Source organism: Martes martes (assembly GCF_963455335.1).
Source record: "Martes martes genome assembly, chromosome: 9".
NCBI lineage: Eukaryota > Metazoa > Chordata > Mammalia > Carnivora > Mustelidae > Martes > Martes martes.
Window position 1 is genome coordinate 13406907 of NC_137896.1, and position 24140 is coordinate 13431046.

The 24140-nt window shown below is 50.9% G+C and overlaps 1 protein-coding gene across 1 annotated transcript in view; it reads left to right on the forward strand.

Annotated features, from left to right (window-relative positions):
* The first annotated feature begins 2198 nt into the window (after nt 1-2198).
* SLC13A3 (solute carrier family 13 member 3) overlaps nt 2199-24140 on the forward strand; it is a 69370-nt gene continuing 47428 nt past the window's right edge. The window contains exon 1 of the mRNA XM_080812970.1: nt 2199-2341. Within this exon, the coding sequence (XP_080669096.1) occupies nt 2231-2341 (111 nt within the window). The 5' untranslated portion in view covers nt 2199-2230. The remainder of the gene's footprint in view (nt 2342-24140) is intronic.

The following is a 24140-nucleotide window of genomic DNA, read 5'->3' on the forward strand; positions in this document are numbered from 1 at the left end:
CTGATCCCAACTGCCTCTGCTCAGGCGTTGGGGAATCTGTGCTTCTCTGATGTCAGTTGGCCCAAATCCCCAGGAATACCTTCTCCGGTTTGGAAAACTATCCTCCCACACCCAGGCTTCGAATGTCCAAAGTGCTCCCTGCAGGGCCTCACCCTCCATCCGAGGTCACCCACCACTAACCTGGCTGGAACCTTTGATGAAGCCGGTTATTGGTCTGGCTCAAGGTCAGATGCCCAGACTGAAAGGACGCTGGAGAAAGTTTCATCACAGCTTGCAAAGGGTCCATTGGGAAATAGCTTGCCCTAGGGGTTTAAGGGAATCATGGCAGCACGACCCACATGGGAAATAATAAAATAAGAACAGAGGAGCTTCCACCTCTGGAAAGATGGAGTAGACATAATTTCCTCTATACTTCTTGCTGAGGACAACTGAAAATCCTGTACAGTACACATCGAACAAACGAGAAGACTCTGGAAAGGGAAGGGATGAAGGCAGCGACTTGGGACCCAAGGAACAACCCTTGGATGAGTCTATTGGGTTTTCTTTTTGCCTACTGTATCTTTGACATGGAAGAAGCAGGCAACCGGAAATGCCAACAAGAGGTTCCAGAAAGCCCTGGCAAAAGCATGCACTGTAGGGGCACCTGGGTGGCTCAGTGGGTTAAAGCCGCTGCCTTCGGCTCAGGTCTTGATCCTAGCGTCCTGGAATCGAGCCCCGCATCGGGCTCTCTGCTCAGCGGGGAGCCTGCTTCCTCCCTTCTCTCTCTGCCTGCCTCTCTGCCTGCTTGTGATCTGTCTGTCAAATAAATAAAATTAAAAAAAAAAAAAAAGCATGCACTGTAGCAGAAGCACCAGGAAAAATCAGCCTAGCGAGACCATTTTCAGACAAGCCTTCTCTATTCCAGCTGAACACCACGGAAGAACACTGTGACCCTGCCCCCACCAGCATAGGCTGAGTGAGGAGACTTGACTTCTATCCTCACCAGGCTGTCACTGTGTGTCCCATCTTCCTTCCCAGGGTGATGATAGCAGAAGTGCTGGAGGGGGCTGGGACTTCTGTCCTCCCAGGCTAGTATGAGGATCCTTGTCTCCTGCCACCCCTTACCGTGTTTGCTCTGTGAAAGGCTTTGTTGAAAGGATGAAAAGACAAGCTATAGCCTGGGAGAAAATATTTGCAATCCACATCTTGTGTCTAGAATATAAAAATCACTCTCAAAACTCAACAGCATAAACCAAACAGTCCAATTAGAAAGCGAGGAAACAGCAGGAAAATATGATTCCGGAAGAGGATATGCAGATGGCAAATAAGCACATGAAAAACGTTCGACATCATCAGTCACTAGGAAAATAAATATTCAAGCCACGATGAGATACTGCCACACCTCTATCAGAATGGCTAAAATCAAAAATAGGGAGAACACTAAATGCTGGCAAATACGTGGAAAAATTGGATCACTTATTCGTTTTTAATGGAAATGTAAAACGTACAGACACTCTGGAGAACAGTTTGGCAGTTTCTTTAAAAACTAAGGATGCAACTACCCTATCACTCAGCAGCTGTACTCCTATGCGTTTACCCAGGAGGAAGCAATAGATGCCTCCAGGCTCCTGCCTGCGGGTGACTCGGGTGACTCCCCCACCTGGAAGGAAGGAGGAACGAAATCAACAGCAATGGCGACTCCCAGTGAGTGCTCGCTCAGTGCCAGGCGCTGTGCTGGGCATAAGTGCGCCATTCCATTTAAACTGCCCAACAGACCCCTGGTCTGGTAGAGCCCATCATCATCACCCCCACTTTGTGGGTGAGTAAACTGAGGCTCCAAAGCCGTCGCTCAAGGCCAGAACGTCGCTCAAGGCTAGAATGCGCAGAGTCAGGACTCGAACCCAGGAGATACTAACAAGCGCTTTAATCCTCCCTTCGTCATTACCGATCCTTCCCCGGGGCAAGTCAAGAGCAGCGAGGAAAGGTTCAGCGGGTGGCCACGGGATAACCCAAGGACTGGAGTCCGTTCCTTGTTCTTGTGCCCTACGCTCCCTAACTCTCCCGGCCCTCTCCACCCCCACTCCCCAATCCCGGGGGCGTAGGCACCACCCTTTTCCTCCGGGAGGAGCAGGGAGAGGGCGGGTCCCCGAGGGCAGTCCCCTCCCCGGACCCTCCCCCTGGCTTTAAGCCGGCGCGGGGGACCAGGCGCGGGCAGTCCCGGGCCGGCCCGCTCCGCCGGCCGATCGCGCAGATGGCAGCGCTGGCGACAGTGGCCAAGAAGGTGTGGAGCGCGCGGCGGCTGCTGGTGCTGCTGTTCGCGCCGCTCGCGCTGCTGCCGGTGGTCTTCGCCCTCCCGCCCAAGGTAACGCCTCCTCCTCCCGGGCGCCCCCCACCGTTCTGCCACCCGAGGGGCCGCGCTGCGAGCAGGACCCTCTCTTCCCCCGCCTCCGAAGTGGGAGGCTGCTGAGGTCCCAGACCGACCCTCGACTCTCAACCCTCTCCCCTGTACCCTGCCGCCTCTAACCCTTTCCCAGCGGCGTCTTGGAGCCCGGGATGTTCTCACTAATCTTGGAGGGATTTTATCCTCTTCGATGAGCTCTAACCATGCGCTGGGCGCTTCGTGCAGTATTTCACTTGATAATCACAAGCAACGCATAAGGAACGCCCACCGGGGGCAAGTCACAGAACTTCTCCGAACTTCATTTCGCTTGAATGTGAAAATGGAGGAAACGGGACTGTCAACCCATTGGGCTGTGGTAAATATTAAATGAGGCAATATATGCAAATCGCTTAGAACTAAGCTGTACACAGTTAGTGCCTACCACACACTGGCTGGACGACACACTGGCTGGTTTTATTCCAGGCCTTTGGTCTGATGGGAACAGCCAAGGTTTGAGGAACCGTCACCAGGAGCCAGGCGGTGAAGCTTTGCCCTGTGGACATCATTTTATTTCATCCTTTCCAGGCTCCAGGATGGGGGAGGGGAGAGGGGTGAAGGTTATTAATCTCATTTTCCAGAGAAGACAAGGGAGGCTCAGAGAGATGAAATGACTTGCCCAGAATCACACAGCAAGCAGCTGAGTGGGGACCCAGTCCCTGGCTTGTCGGAATCCAGAATTTGAGCCGTTTCTACACTCTCAAAGTAAATCCCTCGACCAAAGGCTGCAGGTTGAGGTCAGGAATGTCCTGGTGAAAGTCAACACCAAAGGGGGCTGGGAGAAGATGGTGTCACGGGTCCCTATTGGGTCCCTCATGGGAGCCCAGCCCACCTGGGGCATCATGGGAGGGCATAGGACAAGGCTTCCACCTCCGGGAAGTTGCTCTACTACTTATCAATGTGATAGTCAATGTTCATAAAAAAAGAAAAGCAGAGAGAGGATGTAATGTAGTGGTACGTTACCCAGCACCCACCAGCAGAGACCAGGGGAACTGGGATTCAGAGAGGGCTGCCTGGAGGAAGGGTCCCTCCTTGGGCACAGGAAGTAAGAAGGTGATACCAGCTGGTGCCAAAGAGACCCAGGGCTAACGTGCACACAAGTTTTCTGGTGTGGAATGATCCAGGCTCAGACTTTTTTGACTTTGAAGAGATAAACAAGAAATGCCAGAATAAGGTTAAGGTCACTTTTCAAAACCATCCATTCCCAGCCAGGTGCTGACCTCAGGACCTTGGGCCAACCTCCTTTCTTCTGTGGGTCTCACTTTCCTTGTCTGTGGTGTGGGGCCATCATGGTGCTGGTGTTTGAGAATCGAGGTGAAGGGTTGAGCGAGGAAGTTGCCTCATTTTGTGGAGCATCACGGGTGGAAGGCTGGGTGGGTCTGTAAGGTCCTGGGTGGAGCCCCAGGGAAGAAAAGACAGAACTTACAGCATCTCTCTCCTCAGCAGGGCCTTCCACAAGCTTCTCTCTGCTCACCCCCTAGCAAGATCTGCTAGATCAGGGGCAGATCCAAGTGTTATAGGGCCTGAAGCATGTAGTATTTGAGGGGTGCTTTTCAAGAAAAAGTATACAGATTTACAAGTAGAAAATTCATTTCAGGGCTTGGGAGGGGCTCTGAAGCTTAAGTTGTCGCTGTGAATCCACTTCCACGCGAACCCCAGCGGGCCCCGGAAACGTGCCTCAAGCTTTCTGCGATGGTGGTGAGCCTGATGAGTAAGCGGTTTTACTGAATGCTTAACTCTTACTATGTGCCAGGCACCATGTGAAGAACTTCGGCCTCATCCTGTGTAATGTGCACGGAACCAGGGAGACAGCTGCCGTGAGCCTCCCTACTGACCAGGGGAGGAAATGGACGTCAGGGAGGTTATGGGACTCACCCTGGGTCACGTAGCCGGTACGGAGCCAGGATGCAGGGATCGAATTTAGAATCATCGCACTTGATACTCTTTCCTCGGTTATAACTAAGAACCTCTCCCGGTTCCCTGCAGATCCCGATGGGGATCCTTTGTGTGGCCCTGGATGTCACTGCCTCATTTAAGTGGCTGATGAGTGTGGGCTCCCTCAGGTCTGGCTTCTTGGGGGATTTTTTTTTTAAAGATTTCATTTATTTATTTGACAGAGAGAGAGATCACAAGTAGACAGAGAGGCAGGCAGAGAGAGAGGGGGAAGCAGGCTCCCTGCTGAGCAGAGAGCCCGATGTGGGGCTCGATCCCAGGACCCTGAGATCATGACCTGAGCCGAAGGCAGAGACTTTAACCCACTGAGCCACCCAGGTGCCCCTTCTTGGGGGATCTTAAACCTCCCTCAGAAATCTCTATTGGCATACTCAAAGCCTCACCCTGTATTTTATTTATACATATAATTATATATATAATTATTATATTCTTGGATGTTAACAATGGACACATTTCTCAATCTGATTTACGATGTGAGTCACGGCATCCTTAGAGAACATTGAACAGAAAATGCTGTTTTTATTGATCTGGGACATACATTTAAAGCAAAGAGTGGGTGTGCTATGCAAATGAAGCTTCCAGACAATTTTTTTGGTAATCTTAACCAGTATCAACCCTGTGATAACCTCCCAAACAAAGCCCGGTGAGCTAACAAACATTTTATGTTTGCTGTGCAAATGTAGCTTCAAGACAGGTATCTTCAGTGTCCATTCCCACCTGCAATATCAAATTGTCACTTCTAAGCCTCTCTCATACAGAAATTCTGGAACCAGCAATTGAAGTTATTTCGTACGTATGGGTTCCCCAAAGCTTTCCAGGTGTCAGATCAGGAAAGACAATGGAGCTGCCTGGGCATTTGCCATTTGTCCCTCATTGGGTCCTGGCTTTCCAGCTTGGTGATGTCTCTGATGTTCTAGGAGTCTGTGGCCAACAGGGTTGGCCCTCGTGCACCTGTCCCCTGGCGACTGGTGAGCCAGTCTGTGGGGAGATCGGGGTTAATCGAAAGAGCAGATAGAAGTGGTGGAGGTGGGTGGGGGGGACAATTCTTACATTATGTCCTCCTGGCTTGGAACAGAATGCTATCTGCAGAGATGAAAAGGAGTGGGATGTATTTCTGGAATGCAGTGATTGCAACTTCCAGTGCCACTGGAGATTCCAGCTCTTGCTACAAGAGTGCTGGACACCAGTAGGAAGTCCAGATGCTGCCGGAGGGATCATCTCCAAGTTTTCCAAGAACAGCCATCCTGGGAGATGGAAGTTAGGGGACTGGCCTTGGGCAGCTGGTAGAGATAGATGAGACTGTCAAAGCAGCTTGTAAATGAGCACCAGCTCACTAACTGTTTGCAGGGAAGTCTTGCCCCCTTTCCCACCTTGCACCCACACCCACTGAAAGCAAATGTAACCATGTGGCCAAGATGAGTTCTTGCAATGGGTACTTACAGATGACTCTAAGGATGCTTTGAAGAAGAGGGATTGGGGGGATAGTCTAGGTGGGAATGCTGCAGGGTGTTGCACAGGCTGTGGACTGCACAAGGCGGCTTGAGTTGGCAAGAGGAGATTGAACCAACCTGCACTCCATCTGCCCAACTGTGTATCCTGTTGCGGTGCTGGATCTGCCTGAGAAAGAGCCCCTTTCCTAATTTGCTGCTAGCAGCGGACTGGTTCTGGGGTAGCGGATCTTTTAAGGGGACAGTAGTACACCTAGATGGTCAGAGGCCCACTTTTTTGCTTTTGCTTAATTCTTGGGTGGGTGGGATTTAGGTGGGCAATGAGGAAAGTGATCATTTCATTCCCAGTTTTGAGTCTTTGGAATCAGAACTGGGTTCTCATTTCACATACTTGCTCTGGGACCTTGGGCAAGGCATTTTACTTCTCTGATCTCCAGTTCCTTCACTGATAACATGACCACAAGATCATCTTCCTCCCAGGTTATCATTCGGGCTCCTGTGAAATCATATATAGTGCCTGTGCCATAACTTCCTACTTTTAAATTCAGTGCCAAAGGTATGCTTCACCTCTCCTGTGCTGTACCGGGGTGACAGAGACCCAGAGAAATCAAAATATGGGTAGAGCATGGGCCATAGCACTGAGAAGGCCTGCATTTGGGTCTTGGCTCTGAAACTCTGAGATGGGCAGCTTTGCATTTCTGACCCTCTGTTCCTTCATTTGTGAAGCGAGGACTCACACCTTTCCCAAGGGCTTTATGAGACTTAATTAGGAAAACATATGGAAATTGTCCTGTATGGTGCCAAACGTAGTGTGAGTTTATAATAATAATAATACCTGTTAAAAATTGTTTTCCCATTTAGCCTATGTTGTCTTACATTGTTTTCAAATTTTAGTTCATTTACTCTTCACATCAGCCTTAAGAAAAGGGAATAATGATTATCCCCATTATTACAGATGAGGAGAAAAAAGCACAGAGAAGTTAGGTAATGTTCCTGAAGTCACACAGCTACTAAACATTGTGTTGGTCACTTCTCTTGGTCCTGGGTTTTGGAAGACAGGGTGGCCAGGGTTCTTGGAGACCCCAAGTCTTCCCTTAACAGGGGCTTCCCAGAAAACCCCCCAGAGCCAGCCTTGTGGATCGAATACCTTCCTAGTGTTTTAAACATGTATTATCTCATTGAACCCAAAGAGCTCAGACAGGGAACCCCTAAAATGGACTACAGTCTGTTTAGGTTCCATCATCCAAATACTGCCCACAACATTTTTACCAGATCCCCTTACTCTGCTCAATATTACTTAATTATATTCCTATCATGCCCTCCCCCTTTTTTTACATCATTACTACCTTGCTACCCTCCCCTCCTTTTCAAAACACTTAAATACAATGACTTAATGAGAAAATTTAATACAAAGACCATGTATGAAAACCAGGATCACAAATGACTAATAGAAGTAAAGCAGCAATAAACACATATCCAATGTTGGTTGATTCTGGCCACACACTGCTGCCGGCTTGAAGCCAAGGGCTTGAGGTCTTCCCTTTCTGTGTTGTCTGGGGAGGCAAATGCTCAAGAGAGGTGTAAAAGACAAGTTAGTATCAAACTGAGGCTTTGATCTGGAAGGAATGACAGGGAGGAAGGAATCCACAGTGTCTTCATGAAGCTCTGTGAAGCGGTCCCCCGTCTGATAAAAAGGATTTATTCATAGGCCTTTCCTTGCGGGATTTTGTGATCAAGAATAGGTTTATTGCCAAAATTGGCAAAAGCTATGTCTTAGCTGCACGTAAATTTTGTTTCTTTTGCAGTCTACCCTTTACGCATTTTCCTTTTCTCCCCGGAGGGATCTTTGAAGCCAACTGTGGGCGGAAAGGAGAGATGCTTGTGGTGTTTGGTGGAATGAGCTACGTTGAAATGGCCAGTCCTAAGCCTCAGTTTACTCATCTGGAGATTGGGTCTAATCCTACTGAAGTGCGTCCGTATGCCTGAGGCACTTCGCCAAGTGCTGTCCCGTAGTAAGCACTCAGTAGGTGTCAGCTGCTACTGTTGGAGCCTGTCACAGTGCTTAGAACTGGAGGCTCATTCTAGTTCAGCTTCCACGAAGAGAGAACCAAGGTCCAGAGAAGGAAGTGAGTTGCCTGAGGCGTCACTGTGAGGGAGTGGCAGAGTGGGCAGGAGCGCGCCTTCACCCGTCTATCTTTGTCCACTGATACCCCACTTTAGGCTTCCAGCCATCATGTTTTATCTAGCAATATTTAATCCCTGAGCCTAACTTCTAGATAAAGGGTACGGGAAACCCGAAGTCAAGCTCCCTTGCTTCTGTTCAGATCCCAGTTGGCTCTCGATGAAGATTATTAACAACAAATATTTATTGGTCACTTACTGGGAGCTCTGGCCCCCTTGCTCCCTCTGCTCCCATACTGACCTTGCCTCTTTCTTATATATCTCAAAATTGCTCTCACCCCAGGGTCTTTGCACTTGCTGTTCCCTCTGTCTGAACTGTTGTTTCCCCAGATATCTGCAAGGCTTGCTTTCTCACTTCGTTCATCAATGCTTAAAGACCACCCTCCTCAAAGACCTCCCTAACCACCCTATCTAAAAGAGAGGTAAAAAAAATCTTTTACACTCTGTTCGCTTCCCTGCTTACCTTTTGTCATGGTCTTTATCACTATCTGGCAGTATATTAAGTATTTAAGGAATAGGCAGGTCAGGGTAAGCAGGCATAGGGTTGGCTGGTGCAAATAATTTCCGTGAGCGCTGGGACAGAGGCTGTCCCGAGGTGTCTGGTACCTGGCTCTCAGTGATTCAGGTGGGAGGAGGGATTGTTGCCTGGAGTGAGAGAGCCCAGTAAAAGAGGTGGTTGGGGGCGTGGGCTCTGGATTGGTGGTTTACATTGGAAAAATACCTTGAGTTGTTTACTCTCTCTAGGAACTACCTAGCCCTGGTAGCGGCTGACCTTCCAGAGTTATCAAGGTCCCAGGATGTCAGAGCATCAAATTCAGAAATTAGAACACACGCTTGATTCAGTCTTCCATACTCTTCTCTCACTGTGATCGAGCCTCACAGGTCTTCTTTTGGTTCTTCAAGTCTACCAACCTTCTTCCTGCCTCAGGGCCTTTGCATTTGCTGTTCCCTCTGCCTGGGGTGCTCTTGCTGCTGATCTTCCACAGATGGATCCTTCTGGTCATTGAAGTCTTAGCCCTAATTGTACCTCTTCTGAGGAGTCCTCCCTGACTACCCCTTCTCAAGAATACTTGTCCTTCTTACCTCACCAAATACTCTCTAAACCAGCCTCCTGTTTTATTTCCTTCATGGAATTCATCCCAATCTGAAATGGCCATTATTTGTTCACTGTCTGTCTCTCCAAGTAGGCAGTGGGCAATGTCAGGGCATCTCTTGTTCCCCGTAGCCCCCCGTCCTGTGCCTAGGACAGCGTCTGGCACGTGATAGGGACTCAGTAAACAAGTGAGTGAATGAATTTGCACTTGAACCCAGGTGGCCCTGATTTCAGAAGACATGCACTTTCAAAAACCCAGACTGCTGCCCCTTTGTGGAAGGTGTGAGCTGGAATCAGTCCTTCCAGCTCTCCCTTTTTCAGTTGGGAGGACTGAGGCCCAGAGAGGGCCTGGAGAGACTTCCCCAGCCTCTCCCAGCCAGACGGTCCCAGAACCTTCATCTGTGCCCCTACACGCTCTCTGGCCAGGTCTGACCCATTGCCCACACAGGCCCCTTGGCCTCGGCGCCGCTCCTCTGAGGCCCAGCCAACTTTCCACTTGCCTGGAGCTCCTGCCAGGTGTGTAAACAGGCCAATGTGATTCCCGGTGATGCAGCAGGGAGCGAGATCATTTCCTGACCAGACTCAACAGGACAGCGCCCTCTGGCCCTCTGGACCGATGAGCGGGATTTGCGGACACCTCCCCCCTGCCCTCCTGCCCAGACCTTGAAGACACAAAGTCAGCACCTTAGCAAAGCCAGACCTGGCTGGGGCCTGGAACGAGTTGCACACATGCTCCCGAGCCCCTCTCCAGCTGAGATGCATCGGGGAAGAGACACACAAGGCCACAGCTCAAAGCACCTCCTGGCAAGTCACTTCCCTCCCCTGAGCCTTGATTTTCTCACCTGCAAAGTGAGCATCCTGAAACCTACCTGCTGGGAAGACTTGAAAAGGGTCTGACGCATGGGAGATGCTCAATAAAGGAGCCTGGCTGTTGCTCTTATCTGCGTACTGGGGGTACCAGGCTCTTGGCTCTGCTACTTGTCCCTGAAATTTATAGGCCAGGGGCAACCAGTGGGGAGGAGCCTGTGTTGTTGGGTGGAGGGAAGCACTGACACAGGGGACAGAACAGCGATCCCCAGCTGATAAAGAAGTAGGAAAAGGCCTGAGGGGGCCACAGGCCCAGCGGCTGTCTTGTCCCTCTGTCCCTTTTACTCCACTCTCCTGCATGGGTCCTTACCAGCAGTTGGGGCCAAGATGGGGATTTGATTTCAAGCATATTAAGCTGTTTTACAGGAATGTGCTGGAGTCCCTGGGAGGCTATAGGAAGTGAATTCAAGACTGTTGATGTCCTGGGCTACATGCCTTATTCATGCCCCCTTCTCTGCTCCCCGAGAGGCTCCTAAGAGTCATAGCCAACACCTCCCAGTGCGTATGATGTGCCAGGCACCATTCAAAGCACTCAGGCTTGCTAGCTCATTTTGCTCACCATGGCCCTGTGGGGCAGGTGCTGTTACTGTCCACATTCACAGATGGGAACAATGAGGCACAGAATGGTTTAGTCACTTGTCCAAATGCCCAAGGCTTGGAAGCGGCAGAACTGGGATTCAGACCCTGGCGTTCTAGCTCTGGAGTCTGTGTTCTTAGCCACAATGTGTGATGCAGGGGTGATAGATCCATTCTGTAGATGGAAAAATCAAGGCTGAGAAGGGAAGCCACTTGCCCAGCACCTCAAGGTCATTGAATGAGTAGGGGGGCTGGCATTTGACCCTTGGCCTGCCTTGTCGAAGGCCCACACTCCTTCATGGTTCAGTGGAGGCAAAGGGGGAAGGAAGTGATGGGGTCGGGTATTGTCAGAGGCGTCAGGAAAAGCTGCCTAGAAGAGAGATCATGTCATCCTGACCCGAGTAGGAGTTTGGAAATCTCGGGGAGCTCTCTGAAGACAGGAACTAATGTGGGTGGTCAAGCATGATAGATGGGAGCTGGGGTTTGGCTGTCTGGGTTCCAATCCCGGCTTTTTAATATGCTGTGTCATCTTAGGCCAGTTACTTAACCTCTCTGTGCCTCTGTTTTCTCATCTATAAACAGATGTGATAATAACCGATGATATTGGCAAAGGTCTTGATAGATGTTGCCTAACTTCACGGACAGATCACCTACTGTGTTCTAGGCTCTGGGAAATGCTTTAAATCAGTGATTCTCAAGCATTTTGCTCCTCAGGAGACAATTGGCAGTCTGGACACATTATTAGTTGTCACAGGGCGATGGAGGTGGTGGGTGGAAGCCAAGGGTACTGCAAAGCACCCTACCTTGCAGGGGACAGTCCCCCGCGACAAAGACCTCAGGCCCCGAACGGCAGCTGTGCGGAGCTCCAGAAGCCTGTCTTGATGTTTTGATGCCCCGACCAGCCTGGGAGGCAGGCACAGTCAAATCCCATTTTCTGCCAGGGAAACGGTCCATAAGAGGAAGTGTTTGCCTGTGGCACAGGGCCTGGCTGGAGGGGCCCTCACGGGGTGGAGGGGATTCGGAAATGGAGGGCCTGTCAGTCAAGACAGGATACGCTGGTCTCCCAGCCCGGCTCAGAGAGCAGCTCCTGGCTGCACTGGGTGGAGCTGACCCTTTGTCCCCTCGGCCCTGGGGCTCGCAGCAGGCGACACCTTTCCCTTGGTTGGGAGAAACAAGAGAAGCCCTTGTTTGCTGCCACCCACAGCCCCGATTGTCCCCATGACCCCATAAGTTCACAGGCTGCTTGCACCTTTCTCTCCTGACGAGCTGCTCTCCCCCGCAGCTGGCTCTGGAGGCCTGGCGGGGGAGGGGGGGCAGGGGCAGGGGAGAGTGAAGGAACATTCCTCCCGCCCCTCCCTCTTTGAGACCCCTTTTCTATGAAGGGCTGGAACTTAGCAAAACTCCGTGGTGCCCGAGCGGGGATTTGCCAGCAGAATCCAAACCTAGACTTGAAGGCAGTTTGCTGGGAAATGAGGCTGAGGGGTGCTGGTGTCTGGGACGAGAACATGGGATGTCCAGGCCCAGGGAGCCTGGCGGAGGCCTGGTGCGGCACCCGGCTCGCGGGGCATCTCCCACCTCTTGTTGGTGGCTGGAGACTGACACCTGTTCTGAGAGCGCCTTCTCACCCCGCTAAACCCCCCTCTGTCCTCAGCCTGTGAGGCCTGGTTCTATTTCCTGCTCCCGGCCTTTTGCCTCCAGGCCTTGGCTTTCTGCCTCTGGAAAAGGGGTCTGTCCAGAATCCCTGGGCTGTTGCGCCCCTCCCCGAATCATTTTCTGAAGTGGGAGGGAGCATCGTGAGAGTGGGAATGCAGACACCTGACTTCCTGGACTCATCTTGCTCCCCCTCTTCCTGGCTGTGTGATCTTGGGCAAGTGACTTAGCCTCTCTGTGCCTCAGTTCCTCCTCTGTAAAATGAGGACACTGATAGGACCTTCCTCATAAGGGTGTTGTGAAGATTGGCTTATACCCTAAATATTTTGAGCTGTGCCTGGAACATAAGAGGTGCCAGGGAAACGGTTGCTATTAATGTTATTTTATTATAAGTAGTAGTAATATTTGCATTGCAAATGAGCCTGTGGATCCAGGGGTCTGGAAATGCTTTATGGAGGATGAGGCTTGCTCCTGGGTCCTCTTGCTCTCCTCCCCACTCACAATGTGGGTTTTCGGGTCTTCTGAGCCTCTGTTTCCTCCCTTATAGAACGGAATAAGCCCTTCTCCTAGGGGCTGCTGAGAAGATTAAATGAGATAATGCTTATCAGAGAAAGACCCCTTATTCTTGGCCCAAAGCCTGGAACCCCAGAGGCCTGAGAAGGGAGGGGTGTGAGCAGCAGACAGTCAGAAGGGGCTTGGAAACCTCCCAGGTCAGCCTCAGCAGCAGGGACCAGCTTCCCCCAACATGCGTTACAGGGGCTCCCAGGATGTCCAGAGCAGGGCCAGCTGGAGCAGAGTGCGGGTGGGGTGATGGGAAACAGTAGAGAATTGAACATGGTAGGGGCAGGGAGGACTCCCAGTGCCTGAGGGAGGTTAGGCAGAGTAGTGGGTGCACAGGATATGGGCTTAGCTGACCTAGGATAGATGCTGGCCTGGCCAAGAACTTGCTCTGTGAGTGGGAGCAGAGCACGTGCCCGACTCAGTTTCCTCAGTCTGAGGGGTCTGCCTACCTCAGGGGGCCGTGGTGAGGAGCCAAGGAAGCCAAGGGCTTTGTAAACAATAAAGTGCCCTACAAGTAGCGAAGTACAAGTAGGGATCCTGACTATTTTGTTCGTTCATCAATGTATCTTCCGACACCTGGCACACAGTAGGTGCTTCATAAACATGTCCAGAATGAATGTGGAATAAAAACGGCTATTTCCTGTGTGCTGGGTACTGTCCACAAGTAATTAACACATTCAGTCCAAAACTATTAACTGAGCACCTACTCAATACCAGCTACTATTCCAAAAGTACATGTCAGTGAACCAAGTAGTCACAAGTCTTTGTACTTAATGGAACTGATATTCTAGAGAGGGAGACATCGGAAAAAAAAAAAAAAAACCCAACATATAAACAAGTAAGGTCTATGGTATGATGATGAGAGGTCCATGGCAGATGATGATGAGAATGAAAGGGAAGGGGAGTGGGGAGCTGATAATGGAGGTAGTGCAACTGGAGAGTCAGGAGGTTTCATTGAGGAGGGAACACTTGAACAAATACCTAAAGGAGAAGATAGTTGATCAAAGCTGAGCACATATAAAGGAAGAGCCAGGGAAGAGCAGGTGCAAAGGTACTGAGGTAGGCGAGTGGCAGGCGTTCATCAAATGATCTTCCCAGGGCCTTAAGACAACTCTCCCCAGGAGACAGACCCCTGGCCCCCTAATCATGGAGAAACTAAGTTCAAGAGCCTAGCTGGGATTTAGAGTCACACCCTCCCCCAGTGCCTTTAGGCCTGATTTCACTTTCAGTCAGAGAAAGGGCTCCTGTTGGTACAGGCCCCCAAAGACACGGGAGGGGCTCTGAGGAGCAGGAGGAGGTAGAGAAGTCCTGGGGGGGGGCTTTAGGTGTACCCCTGCCCCATGTTGGGAACTGAAGGGCCCTCTGGGCAGATGGGGAGACTGAGGCCTGAGGAAGAAAAGGACCGGTCCAGGGTTACACAGTGGGTGGCTCTCTTTTTTCAGAACAATGTGTTCTGTCCTCCTTGGGCTGAGTCAGTCTGCTGGGGCCTCCTGGCAGGGCTCGCACCCACCCCACCTGCCTGTCCTGGCTCATGAATGATTAGTGAGGCTTGGACAGCCGTGATGTGTGAGCTGCCCCAGGAACACTTTTAATGAATGGCTCTGAGAACTTGAACTTGTTAGAACATCTGCTAATGAGTCCAGGGGTCTAACCAATCCATTCCGGAGGAATGGTAGGAGGATGAGGCGGCCTCAGAGACCTCCTGAGGAGAGCCCCCGTCCACTTTTTCCTCCTTTCCCCCTTGAGTTGTGAGCCCAGATGGACACAGGTGACTCTCAACTGCTTCCTCGGGTATTTTCAGGCATGGGAGAAGGTAGGGGGGAGCCCTGGCAGGAAATCAGAGACCGGACTTCTGGGCTGCCTCCACTGTTTCCCTCTGGGTCACCCTGGGCTAGTTTCCGGTTTAACTTTCTATGTCTCAGCCTCCTCCTCCAGAAAATGGGCACCCGCACCTCAGCTCTGCTGACCCTCAAGACTGAGCAGACCCATAGAGGATGTGAAAGGGCTTGTAAGGTACTGTTCTGTGGAGTGTCCTTTCATTTTCTTTAATAGAACCTACCAGAGCGTGTTTGTGGAGTAAAAGTCGCAATCCGTGTAGGGAGCTCGGCCCAGCACCCGCCTAGGTGAGCGCTCAGTAGGGGCTGGCTGTGATGGTCACGGTTCTCCTCATCGCTGAGCCTGGCCCAGGGCCCTGGGCTCAGACCACACAGTGGGAATCACACTTCATCCCTGGCTAGAAGCGTGCACATGGACGAAAGAGCCGCGGTCCCTCTCTGTGTCTGCTTTCTCCTTTCTCGATGGGCACATGTGCCAAGCAGGTGCATTACTACATGTCCGAGGCGTGCCTGGTGGCTGGCCGGGCGAGGCCCTCAGGAAAGGGTCACTTTATCCTTCCCATCCACCGCTCACACCAAGGCGAAGTGACCTGGGACAAGTCCGTCGAGTTGTCTGAGGCCCGGCAGACGGGGGACAGCTGCTATGGTGGCCTCCCGGAGCTGTGCGTAGGGTTGAACCAGGGAATCCATGGGAAGCCACCTGGCCTGTCGCAGGGCTCAGTGCATGCGGCCACGTTGAGTAGCTGTGGTGTCGCTCTGAGGCAATAAGGGAGAATTGCTGGAGAGAGTTGGGGCGGGAGGGGAGAGTGGGGACATGCCCCGAGCCTACAGGCTTTCACGGAAGGGCCATGGCCACGTTCCCTTTGATCTCCCTCCCAGTTCTCGCAGGCTGGCGCAACATGCCTCCTGGTGTGCATGGTCCTGGGGACCCAGTGGCTCCCAGTGGCTCCGAAGGATGCCTGTCAGTCCAGAGTTCACAGCTTGTTGAAGGGTAGCCCAGGATTTTCTGCTAGGACCGTGGCCTTCCTGGCGGCCCTGTGCCCCTGAGCGTCGGCTGGCTCTATTGGACCCCCCCTTTTTTTTAAAAAAAAAAAGATTTTGTTTATTTGACAGACAGAGATCATAAGTAGGCAGAGAGAGAGAGGGGGAAGCAGGCTCCCCGCTGCACAGAGAGCCCGATGTAGGGCTCGATCCCAGGACCCTGGGATCATGACCTGAGCCGAAGGCAGAGGCTCTAATCCACTGAGCCACGCAGGCGCCGTGGATGCCCCCTTTTTAAGTGCCTGTGGGCGTCTCAGGTTCTCTACCCCTTGCTAGGCCAGGCCCTTTCCTGGGCCCTGTTGTGTGTGTGCGCCACACTCCCTTCACTTTGGGGTCCGTATCCGTGTGCCCCCCGGAATCACTGGCTTCATCCTTACATGGCAGACCTGAAGTACCTCACAGGTCCTCAGGATGAAATGTCCCACTTCAAAGGCCAAGAAAGTAAAAAGCAAAGCAAAGAGGGCGTGAAAGCATCTCGAAGCACAGAGCTTGTAGGTAGTGGGTAACGCTTTGTAAATCGCTGACTCTGCTGGGCATCGCTCCCGGCACTCTGGCTGCATGAATGTGCTTAATCCTTGTAACGGTAACTCAGGGCTTGAAATTCTTGTCATCAGCATCAGCCCCATTTTCCAGATGAGACCGAGGTGAGGAGTTAAGTCACTTCTTCCAGGAAGCAAGGGAGGCAGGATTTGAACCCAGGCACTCTGGCTCAGGTTGCCAGCAGCATAACTCAGAGGGTCTTCTGCTTTTTGGGGTCAGGCCCAGATGCCAGCCCCCGTGTCCTAGCTCCCTGGCCACTGCTTGTTCTGCTGATCCCAACTGCTTCTGCCTCCCGGGGCACTGGCCATCTTCCACGTGCTGTCCCACCCCGGTGACAGTGACATCATTCCTCTCCTGTTATCGGTGAGAAAAGGAGGGCTCTGAGAGGGGAGGCAGCGTGCTTGAGGTCTTTCCCGCCAGGAGCAAGCGCCTGAGCCACGAATCTTCCGGCCCTCGTTGGCTCCGGGGATTCTGTTCAAGGCACAGGCGCTGGGCTGGAGGTCATGAGAGAATACAGAGAGGTTTAAGGCACAGCTTCTGCCTGGCTAGTGTTCAGGGCTTCCCACAGTCAGCCCTGCACACCCCTGGGGAAGGGACCTTTCGTGGGCAGCTGGAGGGCACTGCCGTGGGCAGCTGGAGGGCACTGCCATGGGCAGCTGGCCCCAGGCCTGCTCCCCGAAGGGCCGGCCAACCCGCTCTCTGCCTGGCATGGAGCCACCCCTGGTGCCCGCTGAGAGCCTGGCCATGCCGCAGTGTCCCGACGAAAATGTCTGCTGTGATTCAGTGGGGAGATGGGGTACAGGGGGATGGTGGCAAGGGAGGGGAGGATACGGTTTCTGCACAGCCCCTGCCCCTGGCCTCAGGGGACATTTGCTGAGCGAAGGGGGCAAGCATGGGGGCAGTGGAAAAAAGTGGCCTTGGGTCTGTCTGGAAATCATTCCCCAGCTCAAAAATTAACCACCTGACATGGCATTTTCTTCTTTCTCTCCCTCATCTCCGTGCATTTTGTCTGCAGACTTTACTCCCTGTAGTAACAGACTGGCTAACCTGAGAAGCTGGAATTTCCTCGGTGGGAGGGATTATAAGCCTTCCTGTAAGAAATGCCTAGGTTGGATTGGCATGAGTAGGTCAGGGTCAGGGACTGTGGTGGCGAACCCCGACACCCCCAGTCCCCATTCTTGCTCCCACCCAGGGCCAGGACTCTCAGAAGCCTGGAGAGGCAGCCAGGGAGCAGAGTTAAAGCTGGGCTCACTGTCAGCAAGGAGTACTTGCCTCACCCCTGTCCAGCCCTGATCCCATCTCCTCTGTCCGGTAAAGTTCCAGGCACAACAGTCTTTCAATGAAACAAGACAACTCCTTACCTCTTACTCGATGTGTGACCCCGGGCAAGCCACTTTCCTTCTCTGGACAACCGTTGTATGAGGGGTTAGCATAGACCAGGGTTTCTATCGACGTTAATGCTATTGGGAACGAATAATCCTTTGTTGTGGGGCCGTCCTGTGCACTGTGAGTGGTTTAGGAGCATCCTGGCCTCTACGCACTAGACACCAGTAGTAGCCTCCCCATCGTGACAACCCTAGATGTCCCCAGACAAATGTCCTCCAGGGGACAAAATCACCCCCTGTGGAGAACCACTGGATTAAATGATCTCGGGTTCATTCTAGCTCTCGTATTTTAAGTTTTTTTTTTTTTTTTTAAGAATTAGGAACAGTCTTTTTGAAGCCTAACTTCCAGAAATTGAACTTGTAGAAAACATAACGACAGCTCATAATTAATGGCGTATTCTCACATAACTCTCACTGGGACACTGGTTATCGCACACGAAAAACATCACTCTGCAAGGCAGGTGCTGTTATGACGTCCTCCTGCAGATGAGGAAACCGAGGCTGAGGCCAGCTGAACACCCGGATCACACAGCCTGAGTGTGGAAGGTTGCATTTCTAATTCAGGGCTGCCTTGTTCCAGCACCCACGCTACTGCTCCTGTGTGTGCAAAGACAGGCAAACAAAAGGCAAGATAGTCCTTTCCAATGACAAAATCCCTAGGTGGAGGGCACTCATGGTTTAAGTTGAGATCCAGACTTTTCTATTCCATTCACCTTTCTGAAGTAGTCTGAAAACAGCGACAGAGAGCAGCAATGGGAGAGGCACGCGCCATCCTGAGGAAAGATGCCAGACCACAACACCTCCCCGGGGGTGTGCAGATGGCACGGATGCTGGTGGTGGGGTTTGGACCACATGGCACGAGACCAGGAGTGACACAAGCCTCTGCTGTTCCTGGGCAGGGGACAGACTCTCCCAAAGGATTTTTCTACTCTCTGAGCCCTTTGGAATGCTGGCCAAGCCCGAGGCGTGCGAGTCCTCGAGACACATGTGACAGTACTGAGTTCGGGTGAGCTGGATGAGGAGGCTCGAAGCTCCTTGGCCCAAAGCAAGTGTTCAGGTGGCAGGCAGAAGGGCAAGGAGGGATAGTGACCCACTGTATGGCTGGAATGGTTCTCGGTCTCTCAGCCAAAGAGACGCAAAGCTCAAAGAGACACCAAAGCACCGTGACATTCTTGGGTCTTCACACTTAGTCTCCATATTGAGCCCATCGGTTAGAGTGGAGACATAGTTCAGGGCAGTGCTGGTGAGACAGGGTTCTGGGAAAATGAGCGGTGCTGATGCTTAGACCCCTCTGCTGCCTCAGCTTCCCCTCCCGTCCCTCTCCCTGCACTGGCCTTTCACAAAGAACTCGCCTGAGAAGGGTGGCCCCCGTTCTGTGATGAGGAGCCCGCATGGGACCTGTGAAAAGGCAGTATGAGAAATAAGTCAGAGAACATCAACTACAAAGTAGACAAAGAATAAATACTGGAAGATCTGTGGTATCAACTAGGAGAAACTATTGGACAGACATTTCTCTGTGAAATATGAAAAAAATTCAAGAAATGACGGCCTTCCTAAAATAAATCTCAAGATGTGAAATAAAAGGGCCAAAGAAGAGACCGTGGAAAGCAGAAGGACGTGAAAAAACAAAAACAAAAACAAAAAACAGTGTTCTGGAAGCAGGTGGAAGAGACAAAGCTGCTCTATTAGAGAAGCCACATTAGAAGCAGCAAGATGGAGAAAGATCAAAAAGATAATCAGAAAAAAAACCATAAAATATAAAATAAAAACATAATCATGGACATGCTCTAGGATGTGCTGTACAGGCTGACAGAGATAGAGCAAAATGAGATGGGAAAGAAAGTAAGAAAGGATGAGGGGGAAATGATCAACATGGATGGCAAAGGAGATCCAACTTCTGTATAATTGGTGTCGCTCAAGATGAAATAAAGGAACAGAACAAATAGAACAGAAAACAGTACAGCTCTTCTTCAATTTCCAACAGGGTTACTTCCCAAGAAACCCATGGTGAGTTGGAAATATCGTGAGTCACCAATGCATTTACGGCACCTAACCTACCGAATGTCACAGCTCAGCCTCACCGGCCTTAAACAGTGCTCGGGACGCTCACATTAGCCTGCAGTGGGGCAGAGTCCTCTAGTGCAGTGTTGCGGTGGAAAGCAGAATGGTTGCACGGGGCACGATGGTTGCGTGTGCACGTGTGGTTGTGGGGCTGACCGCGAGTTGTGTCCGAGGCTGCTGCCCAGTATCGAGAGAGGGCATGAGAGGGCATCACACCGAATATCTCTGGCCTGGGAAAAGATCAAAATTCAAAATTTGAAGCACGGTTTCTGCTGTGTTGCTTTTGCACTATTCTCATGGAGAAAAATCATTAAGTCAAACCATTAAAAGTTGGGGACTGTCTCCATTCGAATCTTTTTTTTTTTTAAGATTTTATTTATTTATTTGACACAGAGAGATCACAGGTAGGGAGAGAGGCAGGCAGAGTGAGATGGGGGAAGCAGGCTCGCCGCTGAGCAGAGAGCCCGATGTGGGGCTTGATCCCAGGACCCTGGGATCATGACCTGAGCTGAAAGCAGAGGCTTTAATCCACTGAGCCACCCAGGCGCCCCTCCATTCGAATCTTTAATAGCAGAAGACTTCTTTGAAACTAAAGCAGAACATATGCAGATTTTCTGTCTCCCAGAAAAAAACTTACAGAGACCTGTCAACACTGGGATATATATATATATATATATATATATATATATATATATATATATATATATTCCATGGTGGTGTTAATAGACTGGAGAGTTAAACAAAAAATCTTACGGATATGGAGGCAAAAACTTCAGGTGAGCCATGAGGAGGAAGAAAGCAGGCTGGCCTCAAATGTCTGCTCTATGACCATGAACTATCTAGTAATCCTTAGAGAAGGAAAGTGCAACCCTAGAGTTGTACAGATGGATTGCTTGTATATTCAGAGAATGTCTTCGTTAAGGAAAAAATATTGTATTTGTGGTTGAAATTTGGAAAGTAGGGCATAATAATGAAGAAGTAGATGTGTATTCATAATCTCATTCCTGCAACAGCCTGCCTGTCAAGTGCATGTTCCAAGTGCTCTTGAGCACACTTGTTCTAAGGGGGTCGTCAGTGAGGTAACATCCCAGGGTCACTGTGTTCTTTTCCTTTTTTTTTTTTATTTTAAGAGATTTTAGTTATTTATTTGACAGAGAGAGAGACACAGTGGGAGAGGGAGCACAAGCATGGGGAGTGGGAGAAGGAGAAGCAGGCTTCCCGCCTAGCAGGGAGCCCAATGCGGGGCTCGATCCCAGGACCCTGGGATCATGACCTGAGCGGAAGGCAGAGGCTTAACAACTGAGCCACCCGGGCGCCCCTCATTCTCTTCTTCTCAGTTTGCAAGTGAACGGATCTCATGCTCAGAGGGTTCACTCAGTGGCCTGCCTTCAGATTCCAAAACAGAGCCACCACACCCTGACTTCTGGGCCCTTAAGCCAAATGAGCAGCTCCGTCCACCAGAACATTCTGTGATGATAAAGTGTTCCATCTGCTCTATCCAGAGAGGGTAGACACTAGTCTCAAGGAGCTACTGAGCACTGGCAATGTGGCTGTCTTGACCGAGAACCTGGAATTCCAAATTTCATTCAATTTTAATGAATTTGCACGTATATGGCTGTGTGTGACTGGGAGCTCTGTATGCAGACAGCCCCGTCCTGGAGATTCCCTTGGCACTTTTTTCCTTTCCATTTCAGCATCGCTCAACCCCCTCCATATCAAGTTCATCCCAAATCTGGCCTCTGTGTCAACCTTGATAGGACCAGCAAGAGCTTCCGACACCTGTCTCCTTGGGCAGCAGCCTCCTTTAGGCTCATCCACTCCTGGAGGTTTCAGCCGAATGGTACCAGCTTCCAATGGCAGAGGCGAGGGCCTGGACAGCTGCGAGAAATTTCACCGGAAGCCGTGATTCCATCTACCTTGGGTCCCCTCAGCAAGATCCCATCTCCTGAAGCGGAGCCTTGAGACAGAACCAAGGGGCAAAGAGGCAAATTGCTGACTCTGAGATGACCTAGAAAACGAGTCTCGGCAGGACCAGACACCTGCCCCGACCTCTAAACTCCAGAAGTTAAAATTCAAAGGAACGGGCCCTGGGATCATGTGACTCCATGCTTCTACCCTAATCTGCCCTTGAGGGATCAAGGGAAGTCTCCATTTGCTGACAGGCAGACCGACCCTCCTCCACCGGGCCAGGTGGCTGGTCTGAGTTCACCTGGGAGGCAGAGGTGAGGCGGATGTGCTGGGGGCTGGGGTCAAATCGTGGGTCGCCCCCCACCCCACCCCCTGGCCCACCATTCAAATGGTAACCAGGCCTGAGTGCAGGGAGATCAGCTCTCATGCTCTGTGCCATCTTCAAGACATCACTGCCCCTCTGCAGACCTCAGTTTCTATACCTATAAAATGAGAACTTAAAAATGGAGCAGAGATTTAAATAGAATATCCCACAATCCCTAGTAATCTGTGAACAACCTGAATTAGATTCAGAATTGTGTATGTGTGAGCACTTTTCTGGACTTTTACACCGATTAAACCCATTTAGACTAAAGATCATAACCCAATGACCATGGGTTTGGTAGTGTTTGACGATGTGGGTTTTTTGCCAACACTTTCTTCTTAATGAGCAAATCTTTCAAAACTGTGAGATGTTCCAATAAAAGCACAGTGTCAAGCTGCTTTTGAAAAATCTGGAGATCAGGCATGGTGGGGCTCATGTTCTCATGGCAACAGCTAGAAGCCGAGCAGGAGTTGCTGTTCTTAGAGGGCCCAATACCCTCACCTTGTTCGCCGCACTCCCCACTCCTCCCTATTGCATTCCTGACTCGGAGGCCCAAGTCCCAACTGTGATTTATTATCAAGCCTGGGCATTTCCCTGCTACTAAAATAATGGCACTGCCCAAAGTGCCAATCAGATGGGAGAAAGCGATGTGATATTTTTCTTCAGCCAGCCCGTTTCACTCATTAAATGGTCTCCTGTACTTGAGTTTGTGCTGCCTGATTTACATCATGTATTTATTCATTCAACAAATATCCACTGAGGCCCTGGAGACAGAGGTGAACAAATAAAGACAAGGGTCGTGTTTGTATGGAGCTTATGGTCTGGTGGGGGGAAGGAAATAATAAAGCAACAAACAAGAAATACTTGAGCTATTGAGAACTGCTTGACAAAAACAAGGCCAGACAATGGAAATCAGACCACAATTGATCGCATGGTCAGATCACATGGTCAGGTCACTCCCCAAAGAGGCGACCTTTGAGATGAGGGCCAAACAGCAAGCAGGAGCCAGCTGGACCGAGATCAGGGTCGAGGGGGCAGGCAGAGGGGACAGCAGATGCAAAGGCCTGGAGGTGGCAACTGCCTCAGCCTACTTGATCTCTGAGAGCCCACCACTTAGTGTGCATGTTCCTTGCCTCCGAGCCTCCCAAGAGACTTTGGCTCTCTGGGGGTCAGTTCTGTTCTCAAGGCCTGGCAGAAGTGGGGGGGTGAGGGGCAGTAATACTTATTAATTCCCCACCAGATGTCTGGCATCCAACTGGCAGTTCTGGATCCATTTGCCCACAGGAAGCCCAGCTGGGGCAGGGAAGCTATTTGGGGTCACCTTGGCCCGGCTCCCATCCCTAACTAACCAGCGAGGTAATGAAACACACTCTTGACCCACTTACTGGCAAAGCCCCCCTGCCAGCCAAGGATCAACTTCCCAATTCCTGCCATTTGCCTCGGGTCAACTCCCCAGCTGACATGGGCCATCCTGGAGGTTTTTCTCCTCAAAGGACTGATGTTGACATCTTGGCAAGAACACCAAGGGAGGGAAGAGAGAGAGAGTGGGAGTGAGTAGAGGGAAGAGAGAGTGAAACAGAGAGAGAACAGGGGAGGGAAGTAGAGGAAGAGGGAAAGCAAGAAAACAGGCCTGGGACTCAGAGCCTTTGAAAGGCAACTCCTTACAGCCAGAATTTATCAGTAACATCCTTCCCCCACCCCCATTATATAATGTGTCATACAAGGCACAAAAGGACTTATAGGGCGTCACCTCCAAAGCAGAGGCATTTGGATGTTCACAGGAGCTTTAGTCATAATCTCTCCAAACTGGAAACAATTCAAATGTCCATCAGCAGGAGGAGGCACAGACAAACGGTGGTACAGTCACAGGAGGGAATACTACTCAGCACAAACAAAGAACGAACTGTAGATTAACACAACCACGTGCATGAATCTCGCAGGCATTGTCCCGAACAAAAAGTACAAAAGTACATCCTGTATGATTCCATTTAAGTTCAAGGACAGGAAAAACCGATCTCTACTGATGGAAATCACAGCAATGTTTTAGAAGGGGCCTGAGAATTGACCTGGAAGGGGCAAAAGGGAGCTTTCTGGGGTGACATTCTCATTCTTGATTGGGATGTGATGTGGGTGTGTACATTTGTCAAACCTCAAACTGTGTACTTACCAATGGATGCAATTGATTGTATGTAAATTATAGCTCATAAAGCTAGTTTTTGAAAGGTCATGTTTATTTTTCTCTCCTGCTGTTGCTCTAACGT